Source organism: Eretmochelys imbricata, chromosome 7, assembly GCF_965152235.1.
Source record: "Eretmochelys imbricata isolate rEreImb1 chromosome 7, rEreImb1.hap1, whole genome shotgun sequence".
Taxonomy (NCBI): domain Eukaryota; kingdom Metazoa; phylum Chordata; order Testudines; family Cheloniidae; genus Eretmochelys; species Eretmochelys imbricata.
Window position 1 is genome coordinate 6,161,122 of NC_135578.1, and position 23,554 is coordinate 6,184,675.

Consider the following 23,554-nt stretch of genomic DNA (forward strand, 5'->3'; position numbering starts at 1 on the left):
AATGGGGGACTAAATTTTCAGTGGGCAATTTGAACACTGAAGACTGGACACATGTGATTTACCACTGCACTTACCATGACTGCATGTGTAATTGCTGCACATGCAAATCAATATTTAGATGTCTAAATCCCCATTCTGCACATGTAATTTCAGTAAATGTGCGTACAATCATGGAAAATGCAGGCATACATGTAGGTCCACAAATGAACATGCCTTTTTGCATGTGGACCTTCTCTGAAAATTTGGTCCACATGATCTCTGGTATTTTCTTCAAGTGGAGTGGTTTGTCCTGGTGTCTAGGACATAAAGCAATTCCCTGCCTAGTGTTGTATGTGCCAGCTGGCAGTCCTCTCCATCCCAATGGTGGCTGAGTATCTGTGAAGCTGTATGAATTTATATGGTTGTTTGATAATCCCTTTAGAATTAAAGGCATTATATACAAGTCAAATTTTAATACCAGTGGAGTTTAAATACTGGATAACATTTTCAAAAGCACTTAAGTGACTTAGAAGCCCAAAGCCCAAATCCCATTTTCAAAAGAGACTTAGGCACTCAGGGTAACATTTTAAAAAATACCTAAGTCCCAAACAGACAGAATTCTAGGTGCCTAAATCTGGTTTGACAATAGGACTCAGGAGTGTTTTTCTTGAGCAATACATTCCTGGAACTATTTCCCTTAGCACCAAAAACAAGGGGAACCTACCGTTGCTATAACACTTGAACCTCGAGGCCTGTTCCAGATGATGGAGTGCACTTTCCACAGTAACCACCACATTTCCCTATTACTTTGGTACCATCCTGTGGGAAAAATCAGAAATGATGTCTCAAACCACGTCACACCAGAGAAAATCAAATGCCGCCATTTCCAGATACCCGAGTCTGTGGGTGTTTTAATAATAAAACTGAAAATGTTTATTGGAAGGGACAAAATTCCTCCCCAAAATCTATAACGATGTATAAATTAACAGCTATTTTTTCCTTTGATGCAAATGTAATTACATTTATGGCTAATAGGTCAGATGCTGGCCCATTTGAATGCAGAGAAAGTAGAGTATTTGTGAACTGCCAAAAGAAATGACACCCAAGGAAGAGGCCATTTGCTGGGAAGTCCTCTAGGCCTGAGCTTTCTCCAGCTTGCCCCCACAGAGAGAACTTTCTCATGAGTGAATTACTCGTCTCCTCCCCTTGGACAGGATCACAGATTAGACAGGAGAAACAAGACAGCTGGAAAGAAACTGCACCTCAAACGTTACCGAGCATGTGAAAGGCAAGGAAAAATGTTTGCCAACACTACATCCAAGTTTTTATTTGCAGGGGAAAAGCCTGGTGTGGCTCAGCAGCCCCAGGTGTGACAAAAAGTGATGCTGTGGGAATGTGGAGATCACTAGATCTAGCTGCTATTCTCCCAGATTTGTACATCGTTCTCCAGCCTTTCTAAGCTGTAGACCGGGGCAGTCAACTATCCCTTGTCAAGGTCCAGATTTCTTGGTCAAGATCCAGACTCCAGAGGAAAATAAGAAAAAACCAAATAACCCCACCAATAACCACTCACCACCTCAAGTAAATAAAAAAAGATTTCTGGGTCTGTTCACAAGTGTCTGGCAGTCCAGATTTGACCTGCAGTCCACATATTGACTACCCCTGCTGTAGACCACTGATAGATGATGAAAGACAGATAAGAATGAGAAGACCTTAGGCCTGAGTCTGATCTCGGTTAAACCAGTGTAACCCCATCAGATTCAATGGATTGACACCAGAGTAACTGAGATTTGAATCTGGTGCTCTCCTCCGCCTATTGTCTACAGAGCATCCTTCCCCCTCCCCACCCCCCCTTGGTTATTTCCAGAGACAGATACTCTTCAGAGGGGAATTGAGCCATAAATGACCTGAAAATTGGACTTAAGTGCAGTGCAAGCCTGCACAGAGCACTTATTTGTAAACTGCAGTGTATGAACTCTCTCCTGCGCTTGGTGCTACTGATCTGTGATTGTAGCAGACTGCTCTCATCTCTGATTGGTATTTCTTCTCTCCTTCGGTTTGCTCTGGCACTTACACCCCAAGAAGTATGCCAGGCAGGTTGCCAAAAGGGTAATCAAACTAAGCCATGTGCCTCAGGGTCTGTTTTAATTCTGCCAACTATAATTGCCTCATTTACCTCTCCCAGCACCTAACTCGACTGCTGGAGGTTTGCTGCTGAAGCTTCTCCTTCCTGAAGGGGAGCTGAATAGATCTGTCCTGGCCACGACTCGGACCCAGGGCTTTGCGTCCTGAGCTCACTGGCAGCTAAAGTGGAGCAGAAGCAGCTGTTCCTCTCCAGTATTAGGTACCAGTGATGTCATCAGCTGTCGCAAGGGAAACAGAGAACCCTGAAACTGAGAAACACCAATCTAAGGCTGGATTCTGCTGGGTCCTGACATGGGTGCAGAGTGGGGCACAGCACAAGGAGCTTCCCCCAGCACTGAGCTGCCCCCCAAAGGACCAGACAGAATTGCTAACCTTGCAAGGAAAGAGAGGAGGGAGGCAAAGGGATGCAGAAGAGGACAGGGCCATGGCTGGACTCCCCTGCGCTAAGGTGGGAGCAGAGATTGCTTTGTTCCTATTACTCTAGGGGCGCTCAGTGCCCTCAGAGGAGCCAGAAGGGGCAGAGAAGAGTGAAAGCTACATCTGTTTCCCCACCACACTCCATGCACTGGTCAGCAGAGAGGGACTGGTGCACAGGAAGGGCGGGCATGGTAGTGGCTGCAAGTGCCCTTGTGCTGGGGGAGTTCAGGGAGGTATTCTGCCGCCTGGTACTAGCCCTGGGGCAGTACAGGGCCTCACCACCCCTACGGATGGGCTCTGACCCTAGTCCATAATCAGGCACAAAACCGACTGCCAGATCCAAACCCTCTCCCCCCTCCCACCAAAATATAATCTTTAGCAAAGTGAGATAAAAAGGTTGAGAACGAAACACGTCATTGTTATGAGAGTCCAGACTGACTAAAACCAGAAGAAAGCACCAGCTCAGACACCAGTGGCATTATCCTTATTGAAGAGCATCTGAATTTGAACAGCACCTCACACAATAGGGTCCTGGGCCATAAGCATGGCTTCTAGGCACTGTCACAATACAAATAATAAATGATGTTATGCTGGATGGTGGGAATGGCTGCCATCAGGCAGGGCTTTAATCATTAGACCTGGTTAAATGGCAACTGGAAGAAGCAATTAATCTCCTTTTATATAGTGATAGCGAAAACAGTAGAAGCCACTGCCCAAGGCATTGGGGTGCACGACAAGCCTGAGCAAGAACTAACCGAGGGAAATAAGAAGGGTTTCTTTGGGACTGATTGCAAGCACAGGGCCAAGGGCTTGTTTGACATGCCACGTGTGTGCATGTGAAGCGAACAGACTGTGAGAGCAGCAGTGGTGAGCATGACCCTGAGAAAGAGAGCAGAGAGAGAGTTCCTTGGGACACATGACTGCCTGGAGAGGCAGGCTTGGAAGCAAGGTAACCGCCTGCTGTTGTTTGTTCTTACTGTGTTCAGGGAAACAGGAGGTTGTGCACATTCTTTGTAAATAAATAAGATTGCAGCAAAGAATATACCTGACTTGTATCTTCCATCTCTCCTAATGGAAGCAATCCTGCAAAACCTGGATAACTGGCTAGCCGCTTGGGCCACGGAGCAACAGTATTAATAATAACCAAGCCATAGAGCAGGAAAGTAATGCACGGTATATATGTGAAATGCTTATGGTGACATAGGGTTGTAGATGGGGGTTCTCTGAGGCACTGATGTCTGGATAATACCAGACTCTGGAAATAATGAACAAAATCGCTTCCAAAAGTTAGCACTGATTCTCAGAGTTCAAAGCATGATCAATATCTGGAGGGGGGAAGGTGTGAGAGGTGAATATCCTCAGGGATGAGGGACAGTCTTGCATTGGAATGCTGCTGTTCCCTCACCTCCCATTGACCACATGCTGCAAGCAAGTCAGATGTCCAGTTCCCCTCGAAACCCGCTGAGGCTCCTCTGAAAACCTTAGCCATGACCTCTAAGAGGACGCAGCCTGAAGACATTACACCCCAAGAATGACTCTCTTGCTTGGTTCTTCTCTTCCTCTCTGCTAGCTTCAGTCTTTATCTTTTCTCACTTTTCCCCCCCTCTCTCTTCTCACCTCGTACCTTGACACCCTCTTCTCCCACTGTCTGCCACCCCTTCTGCCTTTCTCCTCTTTCCTTCTCTAAGTAACACCAGCACCACACTTCAGGGCAACTGCACCTGTATTTCCACCTCTGTGGTCCCTCAGGGGCACCTACTTCAGGCTCCAGGCTCTTTGGCCATCACCTCTCTTGGGTGGAGACCCCTGCCTCTCCCCCTCCTGACCGGGGTTTTTCCAGACAGCACAGTTCCCTGCACACACACATGCTAATAAGCTGACCAGAGATCACTCTCCAACTCTAACAAGGGCTCTGATCGGAGTTAGTCCCTCAAACCTCCCCAATGGGTTGTTTTTGTGGTTACAAGTTCATAACAGCCTCAGCTCAGAACAAGACACCGACAGCACAGAGCAGCCTGTTTCTTTTTTCAGCTTCGGCCTTTGATCCCCAACCTTCGGAAACAGGTAATGAGCAGACAACAATCCCTTCCTCCCGGCCTGGCTTCAAAAGGTTGCGTTTTGGCGAACCAGCAGATGGCATCTGTATTCACCTCCTCCCAGAGAGTTCCCAGGAATTCCACATCCTGCGTATTGTCCCAAAAGATCATTCTTGTCTGCTGCATTGTTCAATATAGCCCCTTGATCACCCCAGCCCACAATAATGCAGAACCTCGGCATTTAATACATTGGACTCCAAACATACGTAAACTTAATTCAGTAAGGTTTTCCAAGCATATTGTAGGAAATTGCCATGTCTGTCACAACCAGCATCTAATACTTACCAGGGATAAGCCAGCATCTAACCCGAATACCTACCCACACAGATGGACAAACACTGACTAAGTGAGTCTTTAAGATTAACTGCTCTAGCAGCCAAAAGAGTTAAGCTGCTTGGGGGCAGGGACTGTCTTCTTCATTATATTTGTGTACAGTGCCTAGTGAAATGGGATCCTGATTCCTGGCTGGAGCCTCTAAAAACTACTGCAAGCAAATAATAATGGCCACACCCCCATTATTGGTTTTACTGATTGCTCTTGGTCATGAAATTAGACATTATAGATAGAAAAGGCCGATGAGGTCAAATTTTGCAGCCCTGACTCAGGCAAAGCTCCCAGCAAGAACTTTTCCTGAGGCAGGGTCATAGAATGTGGTCCATCCTGCTAACGAAAGATGCGTCTGCACCACGGTGTTCAGTGATTTTAGCTTCACGGTTAAACAGACCCATTAATTAATTGCAATAATTCAAATCAAGTTAAGTTTACTACACCTGTCCTACTCCAACACACACACGCACATAAAGTTATGGGCTATGCTTCACATATCTAATGCCTACATTAGATTTCATTATGATATGCTGTTAGAAGAATGATTCTATGCAAGATAATGCGGCACACAGAAATTAGGTACCTCCCATTAGCAGGTATAACCAGATTCAGAATTAATATGCTCATTCTCTTACTGGGGATTTTTGAATTTCCGACACCGCGTAATTCCCTTGCGAGATCCATTTTGCTGTTTCTGTTAGCGAAAGGCCTGTTCCGTAAAGATCAATGCTAAAGCGACCCTAAAAACACAAAAAACACATCGATTACCACAAAGACATACCTTCTGAAATGGCTCAATCAAAAAGCGCTCGGGGAGGGATGCACAAGGAACCTGAGACCCCACATAACCCCTGAGCCATATTTAAATTATGTTATTCTTCATTGTTGCAAGCACGCTTCTGTAACAACATGCCACGGTGTCATTTTTCTAACAAGATCTCGCCGGCAATGTTTTCAATTTTTCCAAGCCCTGAGAGTGATTAGCACATATTGTACAAATCACAGCATGACTCAGATTAAGAATTTCTTTTCATTTGGGGCTTCAAAGAAGAGGGCTGCTTTCCCACCACTGGCCAGCTGAGGGCATTCTTGGCCTTCCCATTGCAAGCTGCTTCATCAGCTCCTGGAACATGGAAGAGAACTGCATCCAACTCAGCCTCCCTGCAGAGCTTTTTTTTCTCCCTTCTCACCCGCAGAGGGCATCCATGACCTTATTTTGTCCTATCTTCTCCCCCACCCCAACTTAAATCTAAATCAAAACTCTGTTTTGTTTGGTTTTTAGGTATATCCTTAACTTAACTCGCCTTCTATTTCCAGAAGCAAAAAATGCTCAAAAAATGAAGGGGTAAGCCTACACTTGATGCCTATGCATAACTCCCATTAGCAAACACCCACTTGACTTTGCGCTTTGAAATACCCCTTTCCACCTAACACAGAGTCCGTGAATCTGCTGGCTGTTATCTCAGCCTGATCTGGAGTCCAAGATGGCTGCTCTGCTAGGAAAAGGCAGATCGCGGCTAGCTGTGCTCCATGTACTCACTACCTCGGGAATGTGAATTTCCCGAGGTAGCGAGTACATTAAATGCCAAATATCTACTTAGGTGGAGAGAAATCAACATTCATGAATGTTCCTGAAGTAACAAGTCAATCCCTGAGACATGGTGCTGTACAGAAAGACATCAGCTTGGAAGGCAAGGAAATGGAGAGACCTCTCTTCCTCCGTCAGCTTCCTGGACTCCTTATTCTGGTAAACCTCGCTCCCAGACCCTCCGACTATGACGAAGGTCGAGAAACAAGTTCTTACTCTCAGAACCGATCACTCGTTATTCTTATTCCAGAATTCAACAGTGTTATACGCTGGTTGTGCTGGAAGCTGATGACACCTAGAAGGCTAAATGAGGCACCTGTAACATAATGTAAACAGGCCTTCTCCTGACACATTGTATTTCAATACAGTGTACAGCACTGTATACGTCAGGGTGAAGCTACTGCATGCTAGCAGGAGTGGCAGAAGGTCCCTAAAAGTGGGGGAGGGGCTACCAGCGCCCGAACGGAGGCTCTGCCCTCGCACCGCCTCTGCCCTCCAGAGGCCCCATCCCCACCCCGACCCTTCCCCCATCCTTGCACCACCCCTTCCCCCTAAGATCCCGCCCCCCACTCGCTCCTCTCCACCCTCCCCTTCCCGTCGATAGGTAAAAAGTGGGAGGGCCGTGACCCCCTGGCCTCCCATTCCAGCGCCCCCTGCACGCTAGAGCATTTCCAAATGTGCATATTGGTCACAACCAAACTTCTCCAGCTCACTGGGCCTGTCCTTCCCTCTCTTTCCTCTGCAGGCTGCAAAAACATCTCCACACTTGGCCCCTTTGCCCTCCTCTCCCTCTGCTGTGTGTCCCCAACACCAGCACACTGCTCCCCTGCCGCGGAGACCAGGAGATCACACAGACGTCAGTAGACTGATAGATTCTGCCTTCAGCGCCACCATCTTCCTTGCCAAACTGCTCTTCTGCTCACTGCCTGCACCTGTGCCCACAGCCCCAGCTGGCCCCTTTCTGCTTCTGACTCTCAACTTCCTCTTGCTTGCATTTTCTGTGGGAACACGTGTGTTATCTGAGGAGGATTCTCTCCACTGCCTTTCACTTGCCTCAATCTTTCTCTTCACACACCTTTCCCAGCACGGTCTCCTTCAACCTGATCTCCAACTTGAGGTGTCTCTCTTGCTCCTCTCTCCTAAATGCCCCATTCCCTTCCAACTCTCAACCTTCTTCTTCCATCCGCTCTCCGTCCTCTTTAACCACTCTCCCCTTAGCCTTCAGATACGCCACATTCCCTCCGGCCTCCGAAAACCTTCCTGCAAGCCTCATGACAAGCCCATCTCCATCCTCCATTTTGCCTCTTGGCTTCTCAAGTGCATGATCCCTATTCCTGCTCACTTGACTTCCTTCTCCTTGATTGCCTACTGTTTGGCTCTGTCCCCTTTCCAGCCACACCCCCTCTTTGGCTGCATTCTTCTTGGCCTGGCTGGTAAAATTGTCCTCTCTCTCTACGCCTTAGCACCCTGTGACCGTACTATCTTGATCTCCATCCTTGTTCTCCACCCGCTCCTTTAGTGCATCTCTCTCACTAGTGCAGAAGTCCCTTGAGGTTCCCTGCTTGACTCTCCCCTTTTTTCTTTGTACAGCCAGCCTGTGTGCCCTCAGCCACTCGAACAGCGTGAAGCATCACTGTTATGCTGATGATTCACAGATCTGCTGCTCAACCCCAGACCCACCCCTGCAATTCCGCTACATCACACACCTCTGACTGTCTCATACAGTGGTTTTCAACCCTGGGGTCCACAGACTATGTCTAAGGGGTCTGCAAAAGGTTGTTGTTAGCAGAGAATGGAGGTTTTCAACCTGTGGTCTGCGCACCCCTGGGGATCCGGAGACTATGGCTAAAATTTCCAAAGGGGTCCGCACCTCCATCCAAAATGTGTTAGGGGTCCGCAAATGAAAAAGGTTGACAACCACTGATCTAATAGCTCAATCTAGCAGAAGAATGGTTCAGAGCTTAAGGTGCTAGCCAGGGATTTGGGAGATCCAGGTTCAATTCCCTTGTTCGCCACAGACTTCCTGGGCAAGTCACTTAGTCTCTTTGTGCCCCATCTGAAAAGTGGGGGTAATAGTACTGCCCTATCTCCCGGGGTGCTGTGAGGATAAATGCATTAAAGAAAGCAAGATGCATAGATACTACTGTCAGGGGCCAGGTAAGTATCCAAGATTGATAGATCCCACCAGTGCAAACTGAATCAGGCAAAACCTCCCCAATCATTTTTTTTTTTTTTTACTCTCGTTTCCCCTTTATTGTCAATTCTGCCTCCCCGTGTTGGATCAGGCCTGGCTTTATGGAATGTCTCTTTTTGAACCCCGCTGGTTGTCTCCCAATAAACCCAATGGCTGTTTGCAGAACAGAAAGTACACTTTGTACAGACAAAAGAAAGTTTCAGACTGCTGAGATGAGAATGTGACAGTTGTTGGAGCTGGGCTGATGTGATCAAGAGTAATTAATATAAAGTCTGAACATAATAAATGGAGCCAGTCCCTAAGAAATATTATTGTCAAATACCTGTGGGCATTTGGCCGCACTGTAGCAGTCCCCCGCAGTGGCATAAGGAACAGGTCGACCATCATGTGTCCGTGCAAACTGTAAATCAGTTGCTGAGAAAATTATTTGGTGAGCAGCACAGAGAGGGCAGATGGGGAGAGAGAGAAATTTGAACACGTTATTTGCTAACCAGGACATCTGGGCAATTTGCTTTTATACATTTTTCTAGGGAGTTCAGCAAGATCTTGTCTCTTGGCTTTGCAGCAGTAAAACCCCAGTTCAGCAGGCTGCTTAAGAACACGTGTAACATTCCGCACACGAGTAACACACTGACCCAAATGGGGGTCCTCACATATTGAAAGTTGTGCATGTCTTCAAATACCTTGATGAATTTGATTGTGTAGAAAAAAACAACTAACACGGACATAATGGTTTTGGTTATATTCTCACAGCAGAAAATTTCCCAGTAATCTGAAGCCACCAGTAACACAAAACATATGAACATCCAAAGTGTATATTTTCCCTTAAACAAAACAAGGCAGTGGAACAGAACAAAACTATTGTTTCAAAGTTAGAAGGGCTTTGTGAAAAATTCCAGCTGATTGATTTAAAATAACGTATGACAAATCAGACTGGGATTTTCAGAGGCGTCTATGGAGATTAAATGGCCATTTCCTTTTGTATTTCGATGGGACTGGGGTGTCTCATCCCCTTAGGCTCCTTTGAAAATCGGAACCTCCTAGATTCTATAGCTCACATGGTGGGGATATTGCCGGGTGCCTAGCAATTTGCAAAGGAAGTGATAGCAATCACGTGAGATTGGTTTATCTGGCTGTTTTAAAAATCTGCAATCTTTGCCCCCTCAATGCCAGGACTAATACTATGGTGTATTTTTAAAATATTTACTGAAAAGTGATACCCAGCCAAATTCTACCCTTAGGCGTAGGTGTGTGGCGCTCCTCTTGGAGTCAATCTCAGTGGGCCACCAGACATGCACCCCCAGCGTCCATGGGCATGGCAGACATAGGATTTATATGTCTCATCCTCCTCCCACCGAAGCCAGTAGCACAGCTCCCATCGCCTTCAACAAGGGTAAGACTGGTTCCCTAGGGTTGGCTCATTGCCTACGGAAGTCAAGAGAAATCCTCCTATTGACTTCAGTGGCCATTGGATCAGGCCCTTAAAGAGTGCAGAGTTCAGTTCTACTTGCACCTCTGGGAGTTATATACCGGGGTGCTCCACGCAGGGATGAGCATCTCTGAATCCCTGGGGCCCTATCCTGCAATTGCAGCTAATGGCATGTGTGAGTGAGAGAGAGACGCAGGGCCAGGTTCTCCAGGGTTATCTTTGCAATTCGATTCCAATTTAATATAAAAATATCAACAAACCAACGCATAAACCAGGCTGAGTTCACAGCATGGTAACAGATAATTCAAAGGAATGAGAAAACAGTCATTATTCTGTATTTTTTCCTGTCTTAAGGTGATATAGTTTAATCATTCCTAGTGCACCTAAACTGCTTTTCAGGGGAAAGATCTGATGAGCTCTACATTTGAATGATTTGGGGTGATCAGGTATAAAATGAAAGAAGGTCTTTCACAAGACAGCCCAAGAACATGGCACACTGAATTCCCTCTCTTTGTCTGTCCTTACAGCTCCATTTGGTTAAGAGAGACCCTGTTTTTTACTCACTTATTATCTGCATTGTGTTCAGGTCCAGCCTGACTTTGCTGAAGGCAGAAAACCCAGCTGCTGTGTAATCTTTCCTACACTGGCAGTCTTCTCGTCTGCTCCCGTTATACGGACATTCGGTCGGGTTATGTAATCTAAATCAAAAGAAAACCCTTTCTACTCATGACAGGAAAATATTGCCATGGAAAACAAAGCGGCATGAAGCTCAGAACCAAGAGATTGCTTACCTGTAGCCGTACACTTCAGAGAAATTCTCCGCATACCCACTGACAAGAGTCACATACTCCTCTGGGCTGCCAGTCTGCATCCCAGCACAATATATCTGAGAGTGAAAGAGATCATAATTTTGTCAGACACTGACTGTAAAAAGCATGGTGGGAAACGCAATGGTGGAAGATAATCTTGCAGCTTCAAGAAATGCAGAACAGATTGCAGAAACACACCTTTAATATCCTTCCTTTCACTTTCAGGTAATATTCACCATCTTCAATGACACCTTTGAGTCTTTTAACATCTTGGCAGCTGCTTGGTAATTCACCTGAAATGACACTGAAATAGTTGTAGTCAAGTTGTCATTGTACATCACCATTCCTTCTGGGAGCGCTTAGGCCCTGAGCCTGTGAAGCATCTAAACATATGCTTAACTTTTAGCATGGGAGTGGTTCCAGTGAAATCACACACATGTTCAGCGCTTTTCTGAATCAAGGGCCTGATGCGGGAAGTGCCGAGGACTGCGGCCCTCACGGAAGTCAATGGGAGCTGCGGGCGTCCGGTGCCTCTCTGGCTCCACCGTAAGTGCAAAGCACCAATCTGTAGACTTACAATCATAGATGTTGTGACATGTCCTCCTCTCGTCGGGTTTTAAATCAGCATGGCACAAAGCGCTCGCCTGGTCATCATTGGTCAAGCATTGCACTGACCGGTGCATCACTCCAATGCCACAAGTCGCCGAGCACTATAAAATAAAGCACGGTAAGTATTGTGCCATGACTGGAGCTTATGGTGCTAGGCCGGTAAAACACAGACGGCTGGTCAAGATCAGATTGCCAAGGCCCCAAACCAGCACAGCATGCGAGCACACATTGAACTTTAGACACACAAGGAGTCCCACAGTTTTCAGTAGGACTACTCACCAGCCTTAAAGTGCTTTGCTGGATTGGGGCAGAAATGGTTCAAGTGAACCATATGCTCAAGCAAAGAGTCCCAGTGACTGCTCGTTCCACTTGCCCAATCCAGTGGATTGACATTGTTTCACACCAGCAGGGATGCGCGACAGAGAAACATTCATTAAGGAGTCAGAATCCAAGCAAGTCTTTGCTTACGAATGTGAAGCTCAGCTCCGGGTCACAGAAAGGCCCCTTTGAACAAACATGGGTTCATTTATGATTTCATATCCAAACCGTGCAAGAGAGCAGGTGAAATGGTGGCTATACCTGGGCTCTCTTTGAAACCCAAACTCAAAAGGAATCTTAGGGGTAAGGACTGAAACCAAAGGAAGTGTTTACACCAGATCCTGCAAACGGAAACCATTCCATTTTGCGCAGCTCTAGGCCTGAATTTTCGAAAGCTAAGAGTGATTCTGGATGCTCTCCATGTTTGGGTGCCCAACCGGAGACACCTTAAAAGGACCAGTGCTCCCATTAAGTTCTAAAAATCAGGCCTATTTATGGTGTCTCAGGATGGGCAGCCAGAATCACTAGTTCCTGTTGAAAATTCATTCCTAACTAGTGCACAGTAAGATGGCGAAGACATTCTTCACATGTTAAAGACAATCATAAATTATCCATTATCCTGGGTCACAGTGATCACTCTGCATCAGTCCCTGAACCATAACATTTCTATGGGAGCAGAACAGGGCCCAGGATTTGAACAAAGCTGAGAATTATTTCCACACTAAATTATTTTGAAAATCAAAGACTGGCAAAGCCATGATGGTTTACAATGTTTGGTAAGGACAACAGGGCAAACCAACAGCCAAATTTTTACTTTCTGAAGTGTGTGCAACTCCCAAAAGAAGTGCTATTAAGTCAGACAAATTTCACACTGTTTTGCTTGACTCAATCCTCATAACCTCATAAAGATTTGATACATATCCTTAAATGCCCGAGATGTGTTAATGAATCAAAGCCATTGGGGAAACAGCGTTTCAAAGAATAGCAAAAGTCTTCAAAAAAGTGAATTGTCATCTTTTAACTAAAATCTGAGCTGGTGGTTTAGGATCCAGAATAGGTTTGGCACTATAATAATGTTACACTGAAAGGCTAGTTTCTTTTCACTCCTCTGTCACAGCACTTGAAGTAAGGGGGGAAAGGAAAGTGTAATTCTTTACGTGTTGCTGCTCAAAATTTGGCCAAATTTTGGCATATCAATTATTCACATAATAAGCCTTGAACATCCACATGAGTGAATTTCATTCCAAAACACATGGCCAACTATCGCTTTTGCTAGATCCCAGGCAAAAGATCACTTCCTCTTTTTTGGCCATCTGTGCAAAGGCTGCTGGGATGTACAAGCTACCTGGGAAGGCATGAGTAAGACAAGCCGAGCACGGAGGGGAGCTGGGAGGAAGAGATCTGTGTCATGCAGTCTTGCTAAGACAGAAGGGGAGAGTGGAAAGGAAGGGACATAGGGATCAGAGAAGCAATGACGGTTCTGTGACTGGAGTTATCAGTCACCTGGCTTCAGCAGCAGTGCTGTGATCATTGAAGCTGTCAGCTGTTTGACTGCTGGGTGTGGGACCCTTGGGAACAATCTCAAAGGCTAAGGCTACCATTGCCTGAATGTGTGTTACCCAATGCATCAATTTTGGGCCAATGGTTTGACCCACCAGCTCAACTTCAACCTTTCTCGCCCCTTGGTAATACTGCCTCTCTCCAGGCACCACAACTCAACATTAAACTTACACTTCCCCAGTTGCCAACTCGCCATGTTGCCAAAACTGGACATTCTCCGAGGTAGCATGTGCGGACATTTGGTGGCTGGGTGCCAGGACAATTGTCTATATTCTGGTAACCGTACTCGTAATGGTCCTTCTCGGTGTAAATTTCACTGCACGAGACCAACCTTTGCTTATAGCCCTTGCCGCAGGTCACAGAGCACTGGAGAAAATGAAGGAGTTTGGTTAACATTGCTCATGGGCGCTCGCAGTGTCTCTTTGACAAACAGGGAAAAAGAAAGGCTAGCTTGTATTCTTACACCAGTTATGGAGGAGGGATTCTATATGCTTGTGCTCAGAATGATCAATAAATGACCAGTACGCCTTAAAGTACAGTACCTAAGTGGCTGCTGATTATTGTAGTGGCCATTCGCAACCTACAAAACCAAGTGCTAAAATTAGACGTGGGTCACACTCTGCCCCCCACCCCCCTGCCCCTTACTCCCCCTGAATGGTAGCTCAGTTCACAAGTAGTCTCATTGGGACAGATCCTCAGCTGCTATCAATCTGCAGGCACGAGTCCACTGATCTTGGTGGGACTCCTTGTGCCATGCGGTATTTCTCTTCACGAGTAAGGGCAGCAGCATGTGGTCCTCTGCGATCAGTAAAACACTGCTGTGAATCTGTGTTCTCCTACAGGATTTTCAGAAAAGGCTGGGGGGGGGGGGGGAGGGGGAAGGTAAACGCGTGCCCTGCACCACTGGAACGAAGATATGCTAGGAGGCTACAGGAGGAGGGACGATGTTTTGTCTGCAGTTAAAAAAAATAAGTAGCTTCCCCTTTATAGCCTATGAATTTAACAGCACCTGGGGTGAACACATTGTTGATCTGAGAGAGAGCATAGGCCTCGATTCTGCAAACTTGCACACACGCAACTTTATGCATGTGAGTAGCCCCACGGTAATGGCTAAATGTAAGCATGTGCATAAGTGTTTGCAGGATTGGACCCACAGTAGGTTACTGAAGCAGATATTTTGGTAGATTCTCTCATATTTGAAGGAACATTTTTCCAGAAAAAACATATGACGCCTGAGGAATGCTGGGTCATAGGTTGGTCCTTCCAAAAATCTCTCTCTCTCTCTGTATTTCTCTCCCCTGTATTTTCTTGGGCTCCTCCCCACCCCACCTTTTAGTCTCTCTTTCTTTCTTTGCCTCTCTCTCTCTCATCTCTGCTCTGTCAGCAGTAGCCTTGTCAGGTTCGTCTGTTGCTCTTCAAGTGGAAAGTACTCCTTCACTTGACGCAGAAAGAAACAATCTGCGATTAGTCCGTTTCCTTCTGCGGTGAGCTCTGGCTCCAAAGGGAAGTAGACAATTTTCCTTGGCATGTAGCCTCCTGCACGTTTTAGGTGGCAAATCCTGCTCGCTTTCCTCACATGAGTAGCCCTTTGAGTGCCAGTGAGACTGCTGGGGTCAGGAAAGTGAGCAGGATTGGGCCCTCAAATGCTACGATATGCAAGATTAAGAGAAGGATCTAGTAATTAAGCTGATCTTCAAAGGCCAGATTCTAGGCTGATGAAATCGGTGTAGCTCCACTGAATTCAATGGAGTTATAGAGATTCCCACCAGCTAAGGATCCATTTCTAGTGGAATTGTGCAAACAGGAGACCGTGGTTGGACTGCGTTCACTTATGTTATATGTACTAAGGGAATAAAAACATATTTAATATACACTGTACAGTAAGTGGAATCCGTGTGGGATTAAAAACGCTTCAAGTTATCAACCAGGACTGTACTGGAGACTGATCTTTACTTTTTAATATCCTCTCTTTTGTTCCTCTCTCCCACAGAGAAACTACATAGAAACAAATAAACTAATAATTAAAGTATCCAGCACCATGCTGCAGGCACTAATTACTGCTCCAGCACATCAACCCGTTTCTTTTCTTGTGGGGAGGGGGCAAGGGGATGGTGCTCCTGTGTGGAAAGACCTGAGCTTTTTGGTCACATCCTCAGCTTGGTGCAAATCAGCATCGCTCCAGCCAAGTCAAAGGAACTCCATTGATTTGCTCCCGCTGAGGGTTTGGCTCTTGTTGTTCAGAGGGTACATTCAGACCGTGATCAGACTAACGATGGTGAGGCTCACAGCCCAATCAGCAGAACGACAGTCGCCGCGGAGCGCTGCGGTAGAGTCCCTGTGGTGCTCACCTCGGACCATTCCCCCGTAATCCAGATGTACTCGCAAGGCGGTAAACTGCAGCTCTCCCTATCAGGGGGGCGCTTGCTGACATCACAATTCACGCTGTCCTCCTCCTGGTTATTCTGATTCACGCACACAACTTTCCGGTACCGGGACCCTTCCCCACACGTTTTCATGCACTGCCGATAAATGAGAGAGGTCAGCACAGGTGTCCAAGAACTTCATTTTAATTCACATAGTGATGCAAAAACTTTTCCCCAGTACAAATGATAAACTAATGGTACTTACGAATGCTGTTGCTTTCTATTATTAGATACTTGTATTAGAGGTAGGGACTAGCAGCCACAGCTGAGGTCAAGGCCCCACTGTGCTAGGCACTGCACAAAGTCATAAAGAGAAAGAGCCCATGTCTTGACAAGCAAACAGCTACATAGTTGGGTTGCCAATTTTGGTTGGACATATTCCTGGAGATTTCACCACATGACATCTTTTTAATTAAATATTCATCTTTAATTCCTAGAGACTCAGGCCAATCCTGGAGGGTTGGCAATCCTACTACAGAGGCAAGACAAAGGGTAGAAGGGGAAACAGAGGCACAAAGAGGTTGAATGACTTTCAAAAGGTCACACAGCTAGTCAGTGAAAGAGCTGGGTATATAATACAGGTTTTTGGATTCCCAGTCCAGTGCCCTACCCACTCACTGGACCCTACCTGCCTTTATTGTCTTTCTAACTGCCTATTTTATAACAAATAAATGTAAAATATGTTTTTGCTTCTTTATTGGCCATCCTTATTTTGAGACTAGGAATTGTTCAGGGGCTGCTCGCAGCAAGAGTTGGCAAGAGTCAATAGGGCGGCACTGATTAGTTTTTAAATGCTGGTGGATCCAATTTGTCCTGGGCTACCGTGCGCAACCCCGAAGAAAGAATTAACTCCAGTGTGGGTTTATGTATTTAGATTTAGCCAACAATATACTGAGGCAGGTAAGGTAAGGTAAGAGGAGGCAGACAGAATGTGCACGGAAAAATTAGGGGGAAGATGAACCTGGGACTCTTGCTGATGGATTGGCTGGAGAATGCACATTTGAGGAGAGTTAGACATGTGACAAGAATGGGAGAAGAATGACCGGCAAAGGAAAGGGACTGCAATGGAAGATAGAGGATACAATGGAAAGACTCTGCCAAGAGAAGACGGAAGAGAAAAGGACTTGAACTCCAGGGCCTATAACCATAGGGATAGATTGACTTCTACACAAGTCATTTCTACACAAGTCTACACAAGTAATTTCTCCCCTACACAAAAGACAGGAGCCCAGAGAAGGACTTTGGAAGAAAGGTTCCCCAATGATCGCTCATTTCGAACAATAAGCTAGTTACGTACGGTACACATCTGGCACCCTTTGCAACAATATTTCAGCGCTTCACAATCTTGAATATATTTATCCTCCCCACATCCTTCTGAGACAGGGCAGTGCTACCACCCCCATTTTACAGAAGGGGAACTGAGGCACAGATAGACTATACAACTTGCTCAAAGTCTGTGGCAAAGCAAGGACTTGACCCCAGGTTCCCACTAGACAAGAGCCCTAACCTCTGGACCAGCCTTCCTCTTCTACCCTACAACCAGCCAACTCAACCCTTCCTGCAAGGCCCAAGATGTCCCTTGCAACACACCCCAAAGCTGAACAGACTTGGGCTTTGTTGGGCAAAAAGTAGGGGGAAGTGAGACATTCAGAGGGAAGGGAGCCTGTCAGTAGGCCCCTTTCTTTTAAACCTGAGGTCTGTCAGCTGAAGCAGCTCTCTCTCCCACAGCCTGGGCCCTAACCACAGAGAGTTTCATGGGTCAAAACCAACATTTTAGACTTCACTTAGAATCTGACTGGAAGCCGGTGCAGACCTTGGAGCATCAGCACAGCGCGTTCACTGTCTGCATCCGATGAAGTGAGCTGTAGCTCACGAAAGCTTATGCTCAAATAAATTGGTTAGTCTCTAAGGTGCCACAAGTCCTCCTTTTCTTTTCACTGTCTGATGGAGCAAGTAGTCTTCTGCGCTAATTTAGGTTTCCAAAAGACATGGAGGGGTCGCCCGCCTGGGGAGTGCACAGCAGCCATCTCGCCTCGAGGGGACACAGGTCTGGATCACTGTAGCAAGGCCCGCATTTCAAAGGGAAGGTCGCCCCTGATTTCCCAAGCACTGGTGAAGAAAAAGCAGCCCTACTGAGACTGCTTGGATTGTGGGAGGGTGACAGAGAGCAGAACGGGAGCTCTTCATCAGCCAAAACACGCTAGGCTAACAGGTCCTATATACATGCTTTACCCACCTTTGGCTGGGCTCTGAAAATACCTTGACCAACGGATGGAGAGGTTCACCACTGCTCCTGAAAGGGCCTTTCCAGACATGTTAAGGCCCAATCATTCAGCCCTCTCTGTGGCACTACTCCCATGAGTAAGGGCTGGAAGATCAAGCACCTAACTCAGCTTAAAGGTTAAAGTAAGGGGAAAGCACAGCTCCCCGGCCCATGCTAAAAGCAGGAGAGCTCCCCTGCTCCACTTGACTTGAGTAAAGCAGGCTCCCCTCTCTCCTTGACTGCTGCCTTGAGAGGTCCCCCTACCGCTTCAGTCTGGTTTAACCACCATTGCTACAATGCACATTACTAAGAGCAGGATACTTCAGCCAAGCCCAACAAATGCTTTTTAAACCTTCTGCAGCCACAGGAGGCAAACGGGACTTGTCTCCTTGTCCTCTATTAGTGGAGAAACACTGCGCTAACAAGGCCGTGCTAAACTAGGGCATGGCTCCTTCCTGCACTCACACAAATAGGTTCTCTTCTCAAAGCGCATTCTACCGAAAGCACGGAAGGGTCAGAGTCATCGACAACAGAAAAGTCAAAATAAAAAATTACCAGGCGCTGCAAAGCTTTCAGCTACCTGGAGTCATTACCAGACCATTTCTTGAAAATTATCATTGGATATAATGTGCAGGAATTGTCTTCCTCGAAGCAGAGGACGTAATATCCAATCAGACTGCCCACATGCGCGCACACACAAATCTACATGTGAAGTTACCTCGGGTTTCATCAGTTAGCTTCATCATTTGTACATCATTTTCAAGTTCTCTGAACCAGTCACGGCTTTCCTAGGACGAGTGAGATCTACCGAGTACACCTAGGGCAGTGGTTCTCAAACTAGGGCCGCTGCTTGGTCAAGGAAAGCCCCTGGCAGGCCAGGCCGGTTTGTTTACCTGCCGCATCCGCAGGTTCGGCCGATCTCGGCTCCCACCGGCCGCGGTTCGCCGCTCCAGGCCAATGGGGGCTGCGGGAAGCGGCGCGGGCCGGGGGATATGCTGGCCGCCCTTCCCGCAGCCCCCATTGGCCTGGAGCGGCGAACCGCGGCCAGTGGGAGCCACGATCGGCCGAACCTGCGGATGCGGCAGGTAAACAAACCAGCCCGGCCCGCCAGGGGCTTTCCCTGCACAAGTGGCAACCCTAGTTTGAGAACCACTGCCCTAGGTGAAAGGCAGTACTACTAGAGCCTTGTGTTTTTAATTAGCTGTCAGAACCCAGACTGCAAATGATTTCTTGAGAAGGCTGAAATAAAACGTCAACAAGTAGAAGTGCTGTGGTTCGGAGCAGGATAGCCCTTTGGGTGCAGAGGGCTTGCAGGAAATGCAAGTTAAGGCTCAACATCAATAGTTAGTAAATAGCAATCATGCAAACCAGCAAACACCCCCGCTCAGCAGCATTTATTTTGGAGGAGTAATTTAGCAGCTCTTATATTATATATATAAGAGTCAATATTAAAAACTCTGCAGCCTGGCAAAAAGACCCCACTGGCTACATGTGGATCCCCTGGGAGAATAACATGAGGGGGAAAGAAGTACAGGAGAGCTGACTGTATTTTAAAGAATCCTTATACAGGGACAAACCATCCCGATGTGTAGAAAGAATAGTAAATATGGCAGGCGACCAGCTTGGCTTAACAGTGAAATCCTTGCTGATCTTAGGATAGGATAGGATAGGGACAGGATACAGAGGGACCTAGACAAATTAGAGGATTGGGCCAAATGAAATCTGATGAGGTTCAACAAGGACAAGTGTAGAGTCCTGCACCTAGGACGGAAGAATCCCAGGCACTGCTACAGACTAGGGACCGAATGGCTAGGCAGCAGTTCTGCAGAAAAGGACCTAGGGGTTACAGTGGATGAGAAGCTGGATATGAGTCAACAGTGTGCCCTTGTTGCCAAAAAGGCCAATGGCATTTTGGGATGTAGAAGTAGGGGCATTGCCAGCAGATCGAGGGACGTGATCTTTCCCCTCTATTCGACGTTGGTGAGGCCTCATCTGGAGTACTGTGTCCAGTTTTGGGCCCCATACTACAAGAAGGATGAGGAAAAATTGGAAAACGTCCAGCGGAGGGCAACAAAAATGATTAGGGGACTGGAATACATGACTTATGAGGAGAGGCTAAGGGAACTGGGATTATTTAGTCTGTGGAAGAGAAGAATGAGGAGGGATTTGTTAGCTGCTTTCAACTACCTGAAAGGGGGTTCCAAAGAGGATGGCTCTAGACTGTTCTCAATGGTAGCAGATGACAGAACGAGGAGTAATGATCTCAAGTTGCAGTGGGGGAGGTTTAGGTTGGATATTAGGAAAAACTTTTTGACTACGAGGGTAGTGAAGCACTGGAATGCGTTACCTAGGGAGGTGGTGGAATCTCCTTCCTTAGACTTTTTTAAGGGTCAGGCTTGACAAAGCCCTGGCTGGGATGATTTAGTTGGGGATTGGTCCTGCTTTGAGCAGGGGGTTGGACTAGATGACCTCCTGAGGTCCCTTCCAACCCTGATATTCTATGATTCTATGATTCTATGTGCTTTTTCAACCTTATTTACTCTCTTTAGGTCCCAAGAGTGGAAATTTCCCCTAGGTCTGAACTGAAATGTGGCACTCCTAAGGGGGACAGAATAATTTGCTTGACTGTGATTTCCCAGGAGAGCGAACCAGATGTGCTATATATTTGCCCTTCTCAGGTATCGCCTCATGGTATAAGTAGAGTACTCCTTTAAATTACATTTAAAAGTGGGTTACGGGATTCTCTAAGCACAGTCAACAGAAAGCATTAATTGTCACCTTTCCAATGCAGCATATACCTTAACCGAAGTGCTCCATTCTAATTAGGGAGTTTCTGCAGAAATCTGGATGCCGCGGGAGAAGGAATAAGTTCTACGATTTTTAATCTAGACTGATGCCAGCTCCAGTTAATGAAGAGAAACTTCATATAAGCCAAGCAATAATTCCACAAGCAACAGGTGGTGGAAGCTCCCTTGATAGGCTGAAACATATACTAGAAAAAATTCAGACTGTCACATTGTCCAAGAGGCAGAAGAATCCTCGAACATGACTTCCAGTTTGCCCTTAGATGCAATGGGGAAAAGACAAAGTGACGGACAGATACAGTGACAGTATATTGCCATAGTGTGTTATTAATTTTTAACTAGGGAGGAAAGAGGGTCTTGCAGTTAAGATACATGGACTGAGATCCAGGAAATGAGATTCCAGTTCCTGGCTCTGCCACAGATTCCATGAGTGACCCTGGGCAAATCACTTCATCTCTTGGTGCCTCAGTTGCTCATCTGTAAAATGAGGAACCTTGCCATGTACCCTAAAGGGCAAAAGACCTGGGCAAAGAGGAAGGGGAAGCAAGTCTAAGGCATCTCTCGCCTTTCTTCTGTCTTGTCTATTTAGGCTCTGATTTAGCAAGATACTTAAGCAGGTGCTTAACTTTAAGCTCATGAATAGAGCTGGCCAAAAATTTTAACTTTTTCCACCTCTCCTCCCCCCAAAAAATGCAGCTTTAGGTCAACTGAAGCATTTTGTGAATTCAAGTCAAGCAAGCAAACAAAACAAAAAAGTAAAAAACAAAATCAGAATATTTTGTATTGACATTTTTCGATGGGCATTCTGCCTAAGTCAGGACTGAAAGATTTCCCCTGAAGTAACAAATGCCAGAAATACACAATTTTGTATTTTTTTTTTTAACTTCCATTCTTTTGCAGCATTCTCGCATAAGGGCAGAGCACCCCTCCCCCACAGAGTAGAAACTCGGTGCTGGCCATGCATGTGCCTAGGAGCCCTGTGGCCAACCCGGGTGATTTAACAGGGCCTGAGGCTCCCGGCCATCGCTACTGCAGCAGCAGCCCCCCAGGCCCCTTTAAATCGCCCGGGCCCCTGGGCAATTTTCCCCTTTGCCCCCCCACATCGGCAGGCCTGTCTCCCCTACATCAGAGGCCACCAACACCATAGAGCACCTGCCCACTCAACCCAGCAAGCTCAGCATCCTCAGTGCTGCAAGAAGCTAGAAGAGTTAATTAATGACTATAACAAGAGATGGTTTCCAGGATGTTCCCTATGGCTTTTCATTGGCAAGACTAGAGTGGTGTTTTTAAAAAAAGGAAGACTAAACAATGCTTGACAAACCCCCTTTAAAAAATGAAAACAAAAAGTGAACGGTGCTGTAACGTTATTTTAGGTCATGCCATAAGTGTTAATTTGGGTTCACTGCATTCCTTGTTCACAGCATATTAAAGCAATCTGTGCCACAACCCTATGAATAACATGCCTGCTGTATTTATAGCTGGCAAGGAGGTGATTTCGCTTTAACCATACATCTGACAAAATGAAAACTACTTCAAGAGAAGCAGTGACAAATTCAAAATGGGCAACATCCGCAGTGGGTTTCAATTAGTGAGTCTTCTTGGGCAAGGAGGGTTTTCTCTCCCCCCCTCTATCCCTAAAGCTTCCTTGGAATCCAATGTGTCACATGCTTGAGATCTCCAGAGTGCACACAGTCCGGTGGGGAGCCCTTTAAGAAACCAGTGTGAACATCCGCCTCCCACAAAAGTGGTGGGAAGAGGAGCGGGTCATTCTCTCCAGCTGCAAAAATGAGAGAGAGGATGCCAGGTTGGAGAAGTTCCTTTAAGGGCTAATTATGTTGTTTGGTAAGTACTAAAACGGCATGCTGGTCGGTGAACTACTTTGCTTCCTGCTTGCATATTCATTAGCTGAATGGGTTTAATGTCCTCTGTAGAAGAAAATGTGTTGTTTGGGACAGCAGCTTAGCCTTTTGCAAATTTCTTTCATGCTAACGCACTTCTGTCTGAGGCAAACAGCTCATAGTCTATTCTGTTCTGCCTCTGTTCCTTACCTCCTCAGCCTTGTAACCGCAGGGCCAGATCTTCAGCAGCTGTAAATTGGTGTAGCTCCGTTCAAGTCAATGGACTTATGCCACTTTACACCAGCTACAGATCTGATCCCCAACGTTTCTAGTAGCCTTGGAATCGTTCCTCAGCTGCCCCCACATATGACTAGAACATCATTACAGCTCTCAAACATTAAGATTATGGCACAGCTAATGGAACAAAGTTGGTTAAATTTGTCTGTAACATAGTCCATAAGGCCGAGTACCACAGGGCTGTGAGGTATATACAATAATCCGTTTTACTCTTGGCTACAATGAATGAGTGTACTGTACTGTACTGAATCAAGGATGAGCTAGTAGAGAAGGAACAAATAAAAGGGCAGAATGGAGCTGCTGCTTTAACCTTGAATCTTCTTGCTGCAGGTGAAACATTCCACAGCCTTTGCAGGACTGAAATGCTTTTTGTTTCGTCTGTGAATTTTTTTTTCTTATTTCTTGTATATAACCACAGCATAATAATAAAGAAAATGGGAGTTTTTGAGCACACCAAT

The 23,554-nt window shown here is 46.4% G+C and overlaps 1 protein-coding gene across 1 annotated transcript in view; it reads right to left on the bottom strand.

Moving 5' to 3' along the window:
- Positions 1–708: 708 nt before the first annotated feature.
- The window catches only part of ADAMTS9 (ADAM metallopeptidase with thrombospondin type 1 motif 9), a 131,972-nt gene continuing 109,126 nt past the window's right edge, over positions 709–23,554 (bottom strand). The window contains exons 32-40 of the mRNA XM_077821691.1: positions 15,820–15,990; positions 13,643–13,837; positions 11,562–11,694; positions 11,183–11,277; positions 10,967–11,061; positions 10,740–10,873; positions 9,069–9,160; positions 5,600–5,704; positions 709–798 (exon numbers count right to left, since the gene is read on the bottom strand). Coding sequence (XP_077677817.1) covers positions 709–798; positions 5,600–5,704; positions 9,069–9,160; positions 10,740–10,873; positions 10,967–11,061; positions 11,183–11,277; positions 11,562–11,694; positions 13,643–13,837; positions 15,820–15,990 — 1,110 coding nt within the window. The remainder of the gene's footprint in view (positions 799–5,599; positions 5,705–9,068; positions 9,161–10,739; positions 10,874–10,966; positions 11,062–11,182; positions 11,278–11,561; positions 11,695–13,642; positions 13,838–15,819; positions 15,991–23,554) is intronic.